Consider the following 16,164-nt stretch of genomic DNA (forward strand, 5'->3'; position numbering starts at 1 on the left):
TTCGCTCAGTATGGCTCAGACCTTTCCATTTTCTATTTTGAGTAGCATTAAACAGTAGTTGAACTCTAAGATTGTATACATTCCTAGCAAATTAATTCCACTGATATATTTTTCTTGAGGCATTTGCTTCTATAAATATTGAGGCATCTCCCTGTACCTCTGGAGGATTTCTAGTATTTACTTCAGTTTCCTGGTTGCACAATACAGTGTGATGCCCATTTATCCCTCTAAATTAAAGAGTTTGTGCCCTTGCAGCTATTTTGCCATAATAACAAGAAATGACAAGATGAAGTAATCTACTTCTCTGAGAAAACAGGTGCTTATGGACCTTTCTGCTACTATTGACAGACTGTTAGTACTAAAGGAAACTCTTTAAAATTAGTTTCATAGATATAGAATGCATGAAATATAGACTGTATGCAACATGTTCAGCCAAAAATAAGATTTAAGTTATAACTTCTTAGTTTGATTATAAGGATATGGATTTCCCATAATGAATTTTTGTTTAAGGTCATGAAGACAAACACTGCTTTGTTATTACGTTACTGTTATCTCTTGGATATTCTACTAGCCAACACATCATTAAAAAGACATATGAATTCCCTCAATGTACCTTGAACAATGTTTGAGTTAGGACATATAGAGTTCTTCAGATTTTTTAAAATATCTACCTTTTCTGAAGTTTGAATGTTTGTAACGTTTTGTTCATGTATTACATTAATTTTAAATAAGAAGAATTAAAATGTCAGAAAACTCTTGAGAAATTACGCTGTTAAATAAGAAATTTTCAAGGACCTGAAATGAATTGCCTGAAGTACTACATGATAATAGCAGAGCTGAGATCTAACTCTCCAGGTTGCTACCTGGGGCTCTGTCTAGAGAATTATTTGTGTGTATATAAATGGATGTACACATCTGGTACATAACCACTTCTTCAGGTAGCCCTTTACTTCTTGTGCTCTATCAAGCCACATATGCGCTTTGCATTAATAAGTAAAATTAACCTATTCTTTAAAGACTGTAGGAAATAAGAAAACAGTCAAACAGGGTAAACTAAGTATACTTCTCCCACTTGAATATCTGAGGCCAAAAAGATTCATGTGCTCATTTAATAAATAAGATTCTCAGCCCTTATTTAAATTGGAGTTCTTATCTGGTGATTCATGTATTCTTAGTTTATATATAACTTGTTTTTAACAAATTGTAACTTGGATTTTTTCATTTTCAAATTTAAAAAACAGCATTTTCAGACTTGTTTTGAACATCAAATCTAAAAGTATTTATTTATTTTTTATTATTGTTGTGTCTTTTCCATAAGTGGATGTTGCTCACCATTTCAGTAAAAGTGCTTAAAATCTTTTGAAAAAGATCTCCAAAGATATAATCACAGTTGGAATTACTTTTTATGAATGGCAAGGAAAGGTAGTAATGAATGCATGCTTTTTTTGCCCTCTTTTCCATTGTTCTGTTTAAAAAAATATAATGGTGTATCGCATTTCTTTAAAGCTTATACGTCCATATTTATTTCCTATTGATAGCAGAAGGAGCAAAAGTGAAAGCCATATACTTGGCATTTTGGCAGAATTGAGAAATAAAAGAACATGACACTATATCACAGAATTGTCTTTACAGTTGTCCAAAAATTATGAATTTCAACCTTTAATTGTGAACATATGAATAATTGTTTGTCTCCTCTTGCAATTCTGCTTTTATAGTTTTAATTTTTATTTTTTCTTTCAGACTTAAATCAAGTTGATTGATATTTCATTAAAAATATGGATCACATATCTTTGTGAAACATTCATTGGGCTTTGGTATTTGATTTAAAAATTAACTTTTAATGCTTTATACTATTCTGTGTATTTAGAAATGGCAGCATATGTGCATAGATATAAAACAAACCAAAAAGAGAAGGAAAATATCTTAGTAATTAATATGGTAAACTGAAACTTGACATGATGTCTAGACACTATTGCTGAAGATTAAATTCTAACTTGGCAACAAGCTTCTTATCTGGCTGACTAGCAGATTGTAGCAGCTCTGTTAACTCTGAAATCATCATTATGGTTTGTGGGTTTTTGTGTGTCTCCCTCTACACAGGAAGCAAAACTGTGTTCAATAATGTTCTCATTGCCTCACTGCAGATATATTTAAATTATTGAAATACACAATTAGTTATAGAACTATTTTACATAATCAACAGCTACCAGTAAAAATGGTACTTCATAGTAACAATAATTTTATTATTCTAATTTTTGCAGTTATTTCTGTATTTTTTTTTCCTAATTGTAGCTTCTAGCCACTCTATGTCCATTCTTAATATATATACATTATCAGAGGGTTCTTCCTTATAGGACTATTCTAAGATCAGTGTCAAATCCCCACCTCCAAAGAAAGAAAGAACAGTGAACTGACTGTAACCCCCATTCCCTGCCCCCTGTGCCACTGTGGGGGAGGATGCAGGGCAGTCAGGAGCAGATCTGAATCTGGGAAGAAGGGAGGGGTAGGGGGGAAGGTGTTTTTTGGATGTGGTGATACTTCTAATTGTACCACCATGTCTGTTAAGTGTTGTTTTTTGTTAGTCTTTTAATTAAAGTGATGTTCTTTTTTTCTTCCCCTAAGGAGTCTATCTTCCCCCCCCACACACACCCCTTTGAATGGGTAAGCCACCCCTCCCTGTCCTTATCTCGATTCCCAAGTCTTTATTTTCTCCTTCCCATTCCTGAGGTGGAAGTAGTGACTGAACGGCTATGTGGTGCTCAGTTGACCTCTGGGCTCAAACTAGGACAGTTCTTAATTTTCTCCTACACATTTACAGTGGAGGTATATATCTTAAGAATCCTGTATCAGACACTGATATAGCTTGAGCCAGTCTGACCACTGAGGAAAACTGAGGCAGAACTGTGAAAATAAACAGGATTATTATGTAAGAATAAATGTACTTTCTTTTAACTTGATAATCTGTTTTAAAGGTCGTAATTTTCACTCTTTCTCTTACTTGTTTACACTGGTTAAAAATACTTCAATTTGTATGTTTGTACATATGTTAAATGTACAATGTTACACTACCATAAATATTAACACCACTTCAAATCATACAAGGGGTCTCAGTCCTGGAGGCAATTTTAGCATACTTTTAAGAACATAAACTTACAATTAGCAGAGACGGCAGACCAAGGTATGAAGAGCAAGACATGAATTTATAGCAAGCAGCAATATATTATTTTAGATCAATGCGTAGATTATTAAAAATGGGCTTTTCTTTGGGTTAGAAACTGAAGAAACATAGTTCAATATAAGCCTCACCTACTGTAGCAGTGTAAATTCCTCTCTGCAGTTTGTAGAACTAGACTCTTCTCATTCCAACACAGAGAAATTAGATGTGCTGGTTTTCTTTTTTAATATTGAGAAACTTTAAACAACTAACTTAGCTTGAATGCTGACTTGTTACAGGGCTGAAGTTTGGATGAGATGAATTCTGCCTTGATGATCACATAGAAATAAACTTAAGTGGATGGAAGCCATTGTTTTTTCACACGTTGCTGCCAAAATAGCATCATAATACAGCTGATGCAAAAAGCCTAAATATGACTCAAGTACTGGTTTTAGCCACAAAACAGAAGAAAAGTTAATTGCATTTTCATTCTGTGGCTGAAGTTGTGTGAAAGTCTACCAGGCATATCTGCAAAATTTAGTATTAAGATAAAATGAGTAATTCTATGGAAAATCCCTGTGGCTGTCTACACTCTTATATCAAGTTGTCTGCAGAAACCTTGGTATCAAAATATGAACCAACACAGTGTATATATGTATACATACATATAACCTGCAACTACTTCTCACCAATACAGAACTCTAAAGAGTGCTTGTCTTGGAAGATTTCTTCTGTACAAAACTATATCCATTTTCATACTTTATTTTATATTATAAAATTACAGTTTCAGTAAATTAGGAATATTTTTTTCAACAATTTTGAGGGATATATTTTTAATTTTCTGGGCAAGTCATGATGAGACATTGAGTTTAGTGTTAATAATTTATGCAAGAAAATTTCTGCTTTTGTATTTCTGTTCACCAGCCTCCTCCACCTTCTTATGAATTTATAGTTCATACCTGCCATCTTGTTATTGTAAGTTTCAACAAATGAGAAAATTTTAATTTCATTTACTTCCAGTATTACCCTATGTAATTTTTACATAATTATTATAGTAAAAAAATAGTTTTCACTGCTGTTTATAATATCTTTCAATAATAAGAACAATTATCACCAGTTAGAGATGACTGGCATCTTTCGTATATGATAACTGTGAAACACTATGGCAAAGACTTCCTTCTTGGTATTAGAGAATACAGAAGTTCTTCACTTCTGCTCTTTCTATATATCTTTCTCAAATCAAATAAGACAAACTGAAATAATGAGTAAGTACTTTATGACTTGAATAATGGTAGCCAAATAATTTGGTTTTAGACTAGAACAGATCAGATAACTTGTGGGTATGAAATAACTGACTTAATTAATTTTAATAGGTCATAAAGCTTGCTTTTGAAGAGTTTGAACTGGAAAGGGGCTATGATACTCTTACTGTTGGAGATGCTGGGAAAGTTGGTGATACCAGAACAGTGTTGTATGTGTAAGTACAGAACTTACAAATTTTTGCTTGGAAATTTGTTGTCATATGATGTTTTTTTCGGGGTCATGTGATATCAATTTAACTTTGTAATTTTGATGTATGCATTTTGTTTATATAATGTAAGCTTAAAATTCAAGTGCTGTCAAAGAAAATTGTTCATTACAAAATTCAATCTGGATCTTTAATAGCATCTTTATAAAGTTAATATCAGAGACTAAAAACTACAGAGAACTGTTTTTAAAAGCTTCTTTAAAAAACAAGCACTATTTGTGTAACTAATTATATTCACAAATAAAGGAATAAAAAAAAGGCTTGGATTTCAACAAAGAGAAAATACAACCTGTGTAAAATGAATAACCCATTGATTAAATTCAAAAATTTTATACTTAAAATTGGATATATGAAAATAATTTTGATGAAAGCACATAGTAAAATTAAGTTAGCATATGAATCCTGATCACCAAACACAAAACAAAATTACAGGGTTAGTAAATTAGTAATCACTAAATAAGAGAAAATACCAGCATTTATTTCATAACAGCATTTCTTGGCATTGCATAGAAATATACTGGATAAAGACAGTATTGAACAAATTTTATAAAAATAATCCTTTATCATTTTATAATTTGATATTTTTAATCCACATAAATTAATGAAATGTTTATTTTACATAATTATAATAATCAAGTGCACTTATCACTAACAGAATTTTTTCTAAACTAATTAGAATAGTTTTGGAGGCACAAGTCTGAGGACAATAACTTAATTCTATATATTTATTTATAAATTCATAATATATATTAATGGCTACTTTCTGAACTATGATAACAAAGTGCATAAAACGCCCCTAGTTAAATTTGTCTTGAAAGTTAAACTGGTATATTATTGGATTGTTTGTGCAATAGATGTGATGCTTGAGTTATCATATGAAGTAGCTGTTACTGAGTATGTTTAATTCCATGTTCTGAGTACCCGAAAAAGAAAATAAGAAAAAATACCCATTTTAAGAGCTTAGACTTCAAGATAACAATAAAAGTTTTGAACAAGGAGCGAGAATTACAACACTAATTTTTATGTTTCCTTATAATTTGCAGAGCAATTAAATCATAGAACCATAGAATAATAGAGCACTTTGGGTTTGAAGGGATGTTAAAGATCATCTACTTCCAACCCTCCTGCCATGGACAGGAACAACTTCCATTAGATCAGGTTACTCAAAACCCCATCCAACCTGGCCTTGAACACTTCCAGGGAGGGGGCATCCATAACTTCTCTGGGAAACCTGTTCCAGTGTCTCGTCACCCTCACAGTAAAGAATTTCTTCCTTATATCTAACCTAAATCTACCCTCTTTCAGTTTAAAATCATTACCCCCCATCTTATCCCTAGACTCCCTGATAAAAGAGGCCATCCCCACCTTTCCTATAGGTCCCCTTTCAGTACTGGAAGGCCTCTATAAGGTCTCCCCAGAGCCTTCTCTTCTCCAAGCTGAACAACCCCAGCTCTCTCAGCCTGTCCTTGTAAGGGAGGTGCTCCAGCCCCCTGATCATCTTCATGGCCCTCACATCTGGACCACCTCCAACAAGTTGTTCATGTCCTTCTTATGTTGGGGGACTCAGAGCTGCACACAGTACTCCAGGTGGGATCTCACAAGAGTAGAGTAGAGAGGGAGAATCACCTCCCTTGACCTTCTGGTAATGTTTCTCTTGATGCAGCCCAGGATGCAGTTGGCTTTCTGGGCTGCAAGCAGACATTGATGGCTCATAGTCAGTTTTCCATCCACCAATACTCCCAAGACCTTCACTGCAGGACTGCTCTCGATCTACTTTTGTCCAGCCTGTATGTGTGCTCAGGATTGCCCTGGCCCATGTGCAGGACCTTGCATTTTGCCTTGTTGAACTCCATGAGGTTTGCATGGACCCACTTCTCAAACCTGTCCACATCCCTCTGGATGACATCCCTTCCCTACAGCGCGTTGTCTTCACCACACAGATTGGTGTCATCAGCAAAGTTGCTGCAGGTGCACTCAACCCTACTGTCCATTTCTCCAACCAAGATGTTAAACGTTATTGGTCCCAACACTGACCCCTGAGAAACACCACTCATCCCTTCTCTCCACTTATGCATCAATCTGTTGATTGCAACTCTTTGAGTGCTACCATCCAGCCAATTCCTTATCCAATAAGTGTTCCATCCCTCAGCTCCATGTCTCTCTGATCTAGAGACAAGGATGTTGTGTTGGACAGTATCAAATGCTTTTCACAATTCCACGTAGATGATGTTAGTTGTTCTTCCCTTATGCACCAGCACCATAACCCTGTCATAAATGGTCACCAAATTTGTCAGGCAAGATTTTCCCTTAGTGAAGCCATGATAGTTGTCACCTGTCTCCTCCTTATTTTCCATGTGCTGTAGCCCAGTTTCCAGAAGAATCTGCTCCGTGATCTTCCCAGGCACATAGATGATTGTCATGTTTTGAGCCTGGTCGGCAGCCAACCACCACGCAGCCATTCTCTCTCCCTTGTCTTCCGGAAATAAGAAGGAACAGAGAGCCAGGCTTGGGGTTCAAGATAGGACTGGGATGGGGAAAAATCCCCCTTTTATGATCACGAGCAAAAGGCAGACTCGTTAGGGGAAGAAAAAAAAACATACATTTATTACAGACACTAACAACACATAACAGAGTAAGTCAGTGAGAAGCATTGCCACATCTTGAGAACACCTTCCCCCCACCCCTCCCTTCTTCCCGGGCTCAGTTCTGCTCCCGATATCTCTACCTCCTCCCCAGTGGTGCAGGGGCAGGGAATGGGGGGTGCAGTCAGCACTGCCACTTCCTTCATGTTCGGTGAGGGGAGTGTCCGAAACTTGTTCCTCCTGCTCCATCGTGGTCCCCCTCTCACAGGACACAGTCCTCCACAAACTTTCTCCGACTTGAATTCCTCCCATGGGCCGCAGCGTTCCCCACACTGCTCCGTCATGGGTCACTAACTTCCTCTGACTGGAGTCCCTCCCACGGCTGCAGCCCTTCCCGAGCTGCTCCGGCGTGGGACACCCCCGCATGCTGCAATCCTCCCAGCACTGAATTACAGCAACGGGGCTACCTTTTCCCATAAGACCCCGGCCTTCTTCGGGCACAGAACCTTGATCAGTCGAGCAGGAGCAACAGGCTGTAAATCAATGTCTGCTCCACCGTAGATCTTCATGGGTGTCAGGGGGGGCCGCCCTGCCGTCTCACCACAGGATACAGGGGGGTCTCTGCTCCGGCACACCTCCCCCCCTCCTTTCTTCCTCCTTTCCTCCACTGATCTTGGTGTTCACGCAGCTGCAGCAACTCCTCCTCACAAGTCCCGCTGCATGTCACCACGTCCCTTCTTAAATACATTATCGCAGAGGTGCAGCTGATTGGCTCGGTTTCCGAACAGAAGTGGATCTGACATGGAGCTGGGGGAGCTTCGAGAAGCTTCTCATGGGGCTGCCCCGATAGCCCCCTCCCCTGCCACCAAAAAAACTCCACCACTCACTCAACCCAGGAGAATGAGGCTGACTGGCCTGTAGTTCCCTGCATTATTTCTTTTTTTTTTTACCTTTTTAATAGGGGGCTTATGTTTCCCCTTTTCCAGTCAGTAGGAAATTCACTGGACTGCCATGACTTTTCCAATATGATGGATAGTAGTTTAACCACTTCATCTGCCATTCCCCTCAGGACCCACTGAGGCTTTCTCAGCCTTTTCCATATCCCACATCCGAAGTAACCATGTCTCCCATTTCCTTACAGAGAGGGTTCACATTTTTGTTAGTCTTCCTTTTATCATCTATGTACCAGTAAAAACTTTTAAAATTTCCCTTGGCATCCCTGGCCATATTTGATTCTATCAGGTCTCTGGCCTTTCTAAACTAATCCCTGGATACCCAGACAGTTTCACTGTCCTTGCTCTGTTTCTATCTGTCTTTGATTCCACTCTCTGTAGGCTTCCTTTTTCTGTTTTACTTTGTCCAGGGGCTCCTTGTTCATCCATGTAGGCCTCCCGGTGTTCTTACCTGACTTCTTTGTTGTCAGGATGCATCGCTCCTGAGCTTGGAGGAGGTGATCTTTGAATATTAACCAGCTTTCTTGGGTCCCTCTCCCCTCCTGGGCTTTATCCCATGCTACTCTGCCAAGCAGATCCCTTAAGAGGCCAAAGTCTGCTCTCCGCAAGTCCAAGGTAGTGAGCCTGCTGTGCACCCTCCTCGCTGCCCTGTGGATTTTGAACACCTTTTCATGACTTCTGCAGTCAAGGCTGCTCTTGAGCTTCACATTCCCCACCAGACCCTCCTTGCTGGTGAGAACAAGGTCCAGCATAGTATAAATATTGCAATAATCTCTCTGGGGTGTTAACTGCTTGTGACTGACAAAAGTGTTTGCAGTTTTTCCTGTTCATATTGGGATACATTTTGACTTACAGGGATCTTCAAACTCTTCCAGAGTCAAGTTTTTGAACTTAGTAAATTTGGTACCCCAAATTGTTCATTCTGTTTGTTACACTGTGAGAACTTCACTTATCAAAGTGTGCAATTTTAAAATTACTTAAGAAGTAATTGTCAAATTTATTATCTTACCTTTTGAAGGGATTTAATCTGTGACTACATACGCCACATTTATTTTCCATGACTGCCTAAAAAATAAAAAAAAATAGAAAAAGATTCAAATACTCCTAGTTCATATTAATTGTGATTTTTAGTATCTTAAGAAGGCAGGCCCCCATAATTGCATCAGCTCCTCTAACTCTTTTTCATTTTAACAACATTTTGAACATCTCTGTATCAGGCATGCACTTCAGAATTGGCCATTGGCATTTCTGACACTAATACGATGTCCTCACTAGGGACATGAGGTACTTCTGGCCCTTCAGTATGTTTTTTGACTAAAATAGTCACTGTTTTATCCTTATTACTCTCTAGCCTATCATTTAGGATTATAGAACAGTGTTGGCACTTCAATCTTTACAGTCAATTGTATCTTTGATAAAAACCAGATCTATCCAATTAAATTTATCTGCCTTTTGAGTTGCAATATTTTGCACATTACCTTTACCCTGAAAATCATTTGAAAAAGTAAATGATTAATAACTTAATACAGTGGAAATACAGGAACACTCAAGTATGAAACTACAACATCACTAAACTTAGTAATGGACCTGAATTTCTATTATGACACTGTTTTTGCAGTTATTAAACACTAGATTGTAACATGCATTATGAAATACATTATATTTAAACTGTATCACAGATATGTTCCATTTCACTTGGTTTTGAGGAAGGTCTTCTGCTCCGGATGTGAAGTAACTTTCCTCATAAAACACTAGATCCATTTGTAGACTACATTATCATGAGAAAGCTCATAACTAAATGTCAAAGTGATTTTCTTACCAAAATTTTCTACTAATTGGTTTTAATAATTTCTATTGTATTTAATGATGTTTCAGCAGCACCTTTCAGCTTTTTATTCTTCTCAGGGGAATGAAGAAGCTTATAGCAAAGACTTTTCTGGATAGATTTAATTTATAATTTCTCAGCATATTTTAAAAAATTAAATAGCTTTTCTTATGCTGATCAAGTTTCTGTTGTCAGCTTAAATGCCAGTATTTCTGTGGAAATTCTACAAAATATCACTATAGAAACACATGCATTTTATTCTAATACTTCAGAGATTTACAATTTCATTTGAACTAAATATACAAAAATAAATAAATTTCTAAATCCAAACCTAATTTCTAAGTGATTTTGACCTTTCCTCTGCATATAAAATTGTCATGTCTGAACACACAAACCTCAGCCCTGTACAAAATTTCCAGCTCTGAGGTGCTTGAGCCCTCAAGGTAGTAGCTACTTTATTGTAGTTAGTACTCAGATTTTACAATTAGCTCAGTTATGCCAGGATGTCTATAAGCCATCCACCCAATGAACACTGGAAAATGGCTAATGGCAGGTCAGTAAACAAGGGACTTTTAAAGACTTGATGGGAAGAAGACTGATGGAGTGACAAGGATCACAATATATGAGTGATCAGTTCTAGCACAAGTTCTCTAAAGCATCCAAACTCTCAACCTTGAGAAATTATTTGTGTAATCTCAAAGCTGTAACACTATAGCTAGAGGAGAATAGGAAAGAATACTAATAATTAAAAAGGACAGGAAAAATAAAACAAAACAAAACTATAGACTATCCAGATCAAATTTAATTTTTGGAAGAAATTGGAAAAATAATTAGAAAAAAATCTTTTAAATTCATGTAAAATAGCACTGAGATGGTCCAAAAAAAATATACTTTGATGAAGAGCATATTATTTCAAATCAATTTAATGCATTTCTATGACAGTGTAGTTGGCATTTTTAGTCGGAATATGTGGTTTTCAGTTTATTAAAGCAATCCAATTTTAGTGTTTATAGTAAACATTTTAGAAAATATTATCATCAATAGCTTAATTAATTAAAGGGGGATATGTCCATTAATTTTATGTTTTCTAACAATTGTTTCATCTGTAATACTTGTTGAAAATTTAAGAATATTATTTTATGAGATATGTATGCTGAGATGATTAGCTCTGGAAATACAGTAATACAACTTATTGAAAATTAATCTAAGTATGTTTAGGCTATAAAGTTTTAGCTGCAGTTATTTTTCATATTTAACAGTTTGGCTAGAAGCTAGTGACTACCCTTATGAAATAATTAACTAGTGATAATCATTTGTGAGGCGAAACTTATCTGTCAGAACACTTCCTACAATGCCCTGTTCTGTATTCTTAAATTCTTGTAGATTAAACTAACATTTTGCTTTAGAAAGTCTGCTCTGACTTCAAATGCTGTGATTTATATTTTTCTTGCAGCAGTTACATTAAAACTTAATTTTCTTTATTGAAATTATTCCCTTAAAACTTTTTCTTACATAGAAAACTTGTCAATTTTTTTTCCCAGATACAAAGAAGAAATCACAAATTAGTGGTTTAAACCCAGATGCTTATGTCAGCTATTTCAGTGTACAACCAACCATTCACAGAGAAATGCTTTTTTAGCAAAACCTTATCCTTCTATTCACACACTGTTTGGAAACTTACTGAGGACTTGGTAATCAACCTACTTTTTTACCTACTGGTGGAGTTCAAGGCAGATGTCCTGTTCTCAGGATATTTGTTTTCATTTTTTTTTTTTTGTATCTGATAACAGCTATACATAGAGTTATTCTACAGCCACTTTTTGTGCATTACTTTTCCCACTATCTTTTAAAGGACTCTATAGCTATCACCAAGATCTGAACAGTTGGTCAGATACAGTACTGGAACTTGATTACGTGGTAGGCGTTTTTCACCATTAAGAAGTAATCTACAAAGATATATATTTTCTTAATCATTTATTTTTACACACATCTTTTTGCATTAAGATACCAGAATTATAGACATATGAAGGATATTATTGAGAAACTTTAAAGTTTTATGGTGGGATTCCCAGCTTGTCTTGTATGTGTTGTATTGAAATGTACATATCTATACATAGTTTTCACACATTACTATATGAAAAATAGCAGTTTCCCCTTAAATTTGAGAGATCACTGTGAGTTATTTGAATGGAGTAGATGAGGTTTGAGTAAATTCTTCTGGACACATGCACTGTAAAACAGGTAAACCAACTACCTTCGCTTATAAAACGCATAGCAAAAAGGCAATGCTAATGTAAACAAGAGAAAATTATATAATTCATACAATCCCTCACATCTCTAATAGCTTAATTACTTAATGAAAGTTTTATGCAGGAACAGCTTTATTAAAAGTGTTTAATCATTGTTAACTTGAATGTAGTCATTCCAAATGTAATTTTTCTAAGACTTCATATTGTTCTAATCTATATAGGATATTTACTTTTATCAGAAACCAGTTGAACAGAACACTATGGTAATATATTGTAAATAGACCTAAATATTATATTAATATTTTAAAAAGCTGTCATTTTTATTATTATTATTGGTAGTGGTGGTGGTGGTGATGGTAGTAGTAGTAGTAATTTATGCCTCTGATAATGACTTTGCAATTTATCCAACATACAGACTCACTGGATCTAGTGTTCCTGATCTTATTGTGAGCATGAGCAATCAGATGTGGCTTCATTTGCAATCTGATGACAGCATTGGCTCACCAGGATTCAAAGCTGTTTATCAAGGTACAAACTAAATTAACTGTTTTAAACTCATGTTGTAGCTTCCTTCGTTGCATCTTAACAAATTTATTTCAAAAAGGCTTTTACTCCTTTCACAAATTTAGAGTTTTGATAGTGTTGTATCAGTTAGATACTGATATCTATTGTTAATTAATTGATAATGGAGGTATGGATTTGCAAATACCCACAAAATAAATAAAAGGAATCTGAAGAAAAAATGAAAGTTATTGTTCTAATGCTTTCTGCTTGAAGGTCAATATAAATTACAAATTTCTTTCATAGTTGAAAAATGTTAAATGTTGCATTCTTCTAAGCTGTGTAATTCCTTATATTGGATATTATTTGAAAATTATAGTTAGTTTTCTCAGACTTTATTGGGGTAGTTACAAAATTGTTTTCATGCCTCACCAAAAAAGTTCACAGACCTAAGTCAAAATTAGTATGTAATGAAAAGAACAGAACAGATATACTGTATATGACTGCAAATTAAGAAGATGTATTAGAGTGTAGAAATTTAACCCAAAAAAAGTGATCTGAATTACCCTAAACTCATTTGTGTTGCTTCTGTCTCAAAGTTATGAGAACCTTGGCAACATACGCAACTGTGAGCTTCAGTTTGATAATTTCTGAGGTTGATCTACTCTAGTAAAAAGTACCTGAAATCTGTTAGTATGTATGACTGTATTGATATTTTCCATTTTAATAGGTTTCATAGACCTGCAGCTAGAAAGAGGTCTTGCTTATTAGCATATGGTATCACTTTTGGTTAATTTCCATATTAATAAGTTCACCTTAAGGATAAGGACAAAAGCAATTAATACTATTTTCAATAGTTTCTTATGGGCACATATGGTGAAAATGATTTCATAGTAATTTTGTCAAAATTACTTTTGTACAAAAGATGCTGTAAAGCATTGAGAAGGCTATTCACTGTAACTGAAAGTAACTTTATTAGAAGAGTGGGAGTTCTCCCTAAATATTTTCCATAAACTGAAGCACCCTATCTAAGAGTTTCACTTTACCTGCAGTTACCTTACTGTTTCAACACCAAAACAGACAAAATAGTGAAAAGTTATGTGGATGTTAGCTTCAAGTTTAGTAAACTACACATTTATTAAACTGAAGACATTAAGACAGGCTTGCCTGTGCAGGTTTTTATAAGTGGCATCTGTGGCTGGTGACATATCTGTGAATTAGATGTGAACATCTAATGATAAAAGGAACAAGAAGGGAAAATGCTCCCCAGTGGTCAGCCAGGAAAATCAGTGTTTCTCCACACCAGTATCCTTCTAGGGGTGGTCTCTCCATTGAAGCAGGTGGTGATGATGGTGATTAGGATTACATTTTCACCATGATTTTTCCCTAGTACTATATACTTTTCTTTCAGACTTTTTGAAACTCACCATTGGTTATTCTTACTCATGGTACTGAGTATGCTAATTCAGTCAGGTGGTGTACCTTCATAGGTTGTTATGTTTCTGTGTGCATATATTGTTGGATAATATTTATTAAATATTTCAATTACTATTATCTACTTTTTTTATACACCTTTTTTTGCTTTTCTTTGATGTGAACTGAAATCTACAAAACAAGAAGTAAGGCAAGGGAGAGGAACAGGAGTAGATTCTCATGACAGTGGCAAATGCTTCCCATGAGAATCCTCCATAGCAACACTACTGGGATTTTCAGGACCATGGCCAAGAGAATAACAATATGAGAACAACGAAGAATAAGTACCATCAGAGAGGCTCCTGAAACTTTGAAATTGCTTATGTGAGATGTTACAGACCTGTGAGTGAAAAAACAGATGCAGGCCTGTAACATTACTATGGCTAAGACATGAAGGTATCTTAAGACATTGTGTAACATTTGACCTGTACAGTTACACAGCTCAAGTATGTTGTGTTGCATGAGGGCAATGACATATTCTTTATTTAACTTAACACCTTCTTGACCATTCTTTCACAGTTTCATCTTTTTTGTGTCATTTCTAGGGACCATGTTTATTAAGACAATATGTTTTCTTTATAAAATCCACTTGTGAATTACATAAAGGGGAAATACTAAGTATATAGTGGAGAGTACTGGCACAAGTTCTGTGTGTGATACTTTGCATTTTTTCCTCAATCCAAAATTATGCTTTATTTCATCATAACTTTATGAAAAAATTCAAAAATTTAAACCTGTCTGCTGAGTTATTTTTCTGCTATCATTTCTATTTCTGGTATTTCTAATCTAAAGGCATCTGTTTTCATCTCTATATTTGTCTAACTTATCAAGGATGTCTTATTTTATTTACAGTCTTCAACTTCTTACTTTTGGGGACTTTCTAAAAATACCTGAAATATACACTGTGAATTTTGCACCAGTAGTTGCATCTCTGTTATGTAGCATATTGTTATCACTTGATGGTTGGATTCTGGGTTTCAGTCTTGTTTTACAACCAACTGTGAGTCATTCTGTGCTTTTGTAGTTTTGGAAATTAATTTCAGAATTGTGAAATGTGAAATGTTTACAATCTCAGAAGTGTAGTAAATGTCTTAATATGAAGGTGAATTATAACATTTTCCTCTGTTTTACCTCAATTCTCTCATTAGCTTTACTAAAATTTTCTCATTTCTTTCACTGTTGACAAAGCTTTTATCCATCTGCACTCTCAACATATCTCCTGCCTTAGGCCAAGTGTAAAATCTTAAACCTCTATCCTTTCACAAGATACCTCAATGATTCTGCTTCCCCTTTGTTTAACAGTCAGAGAACCTGGCCAAAAATAGAATCTCACTTTAATGATGAAAAAGTTATTGGATTGTGATGTGTGACCTCAAAGACACTATCTCTGTGATTGAAGTAGGCTAAAAAGAAAGAACACTGGAGGTTTTGATGGCTTATGCATGGTCTATAGAGACAAAGTAAAGGTTTTCCTTGTTCGAATCTTTTTTACCAAAAAGTCTGAGATTTGCTCAGAATTAAAATATGACTCCTCACCTTCTTGGTCAATGTTTTACAAGTGACCAACTGAATCTTGACTTCGTATTTATAAGAGTAAAATAACTACTTATATTAATATTTAGAGTATCATAGACATTGCAGTTTATATAAAATTGTTACTTTAGCTGAGATTTGGCTCACTTTAGTTATGAAATAAAGAAAAATTCTATAATGTAATTCACTTATCATACATCAATATGTTCACCTAAAAATGGCATGAAATGGTGCCTGTAAATGAACTGATATGCATCACATATTTTGTATATGAGTAGTAATTTTAATCCTGTTTACAGTTTGCCTAAAGGATTAAGGGAGGAACAATTCCTTCCATATTCTTACACCTCTTCTTTGGCTCACCAT

The 16,164-nt window shown here is 35.3% G+C and overlaps 1 protein-coding gene across 2 annotated transcripts in view; it reads left to right on the forward strand.

Annotated features, from left to right (window-relative positions):
* The window catches only part of CSMD1 (CUB and Sushi multiple domains 1), a 1,179,538-nt gene that overhangs the window by 837,822 nt on the left and 325,552 nt on the right, over positions 1-16,164 (forward strand). For both annotated transcript variants that reach the window (XM_042802880.1, XM_042802881.1), the window contains exons 11-12: positions 4,528-4,631; positions 12,707-12,819. In XM_042802880.1, coding sequence (XP_042658814.1) covers positions 4,528-4,631; positions 12,707-12,819 — 217 coding nt within the window. The remainder of the gene's footprint in view (positions 1-4,527; positions 4,632-12,706; positions 12,820-16,164) is intronic.

This window comes from Tyto alba, unplaced genomic scaffold, assembly GCF_018691265.1.
Source record: "Tyto alba isolate M040663 unplaced genomic scaffold, T.alba_DEE_v4.0 Super-Scaffold_40, whole genome shotgun sequence".
Taxonomy (NCBI): domain Eukaryota; kingdom Metazoa; phylum Chordata; class Aves; order Strigiformes; family Tytonidae; genus Tyto; species Tyto alba.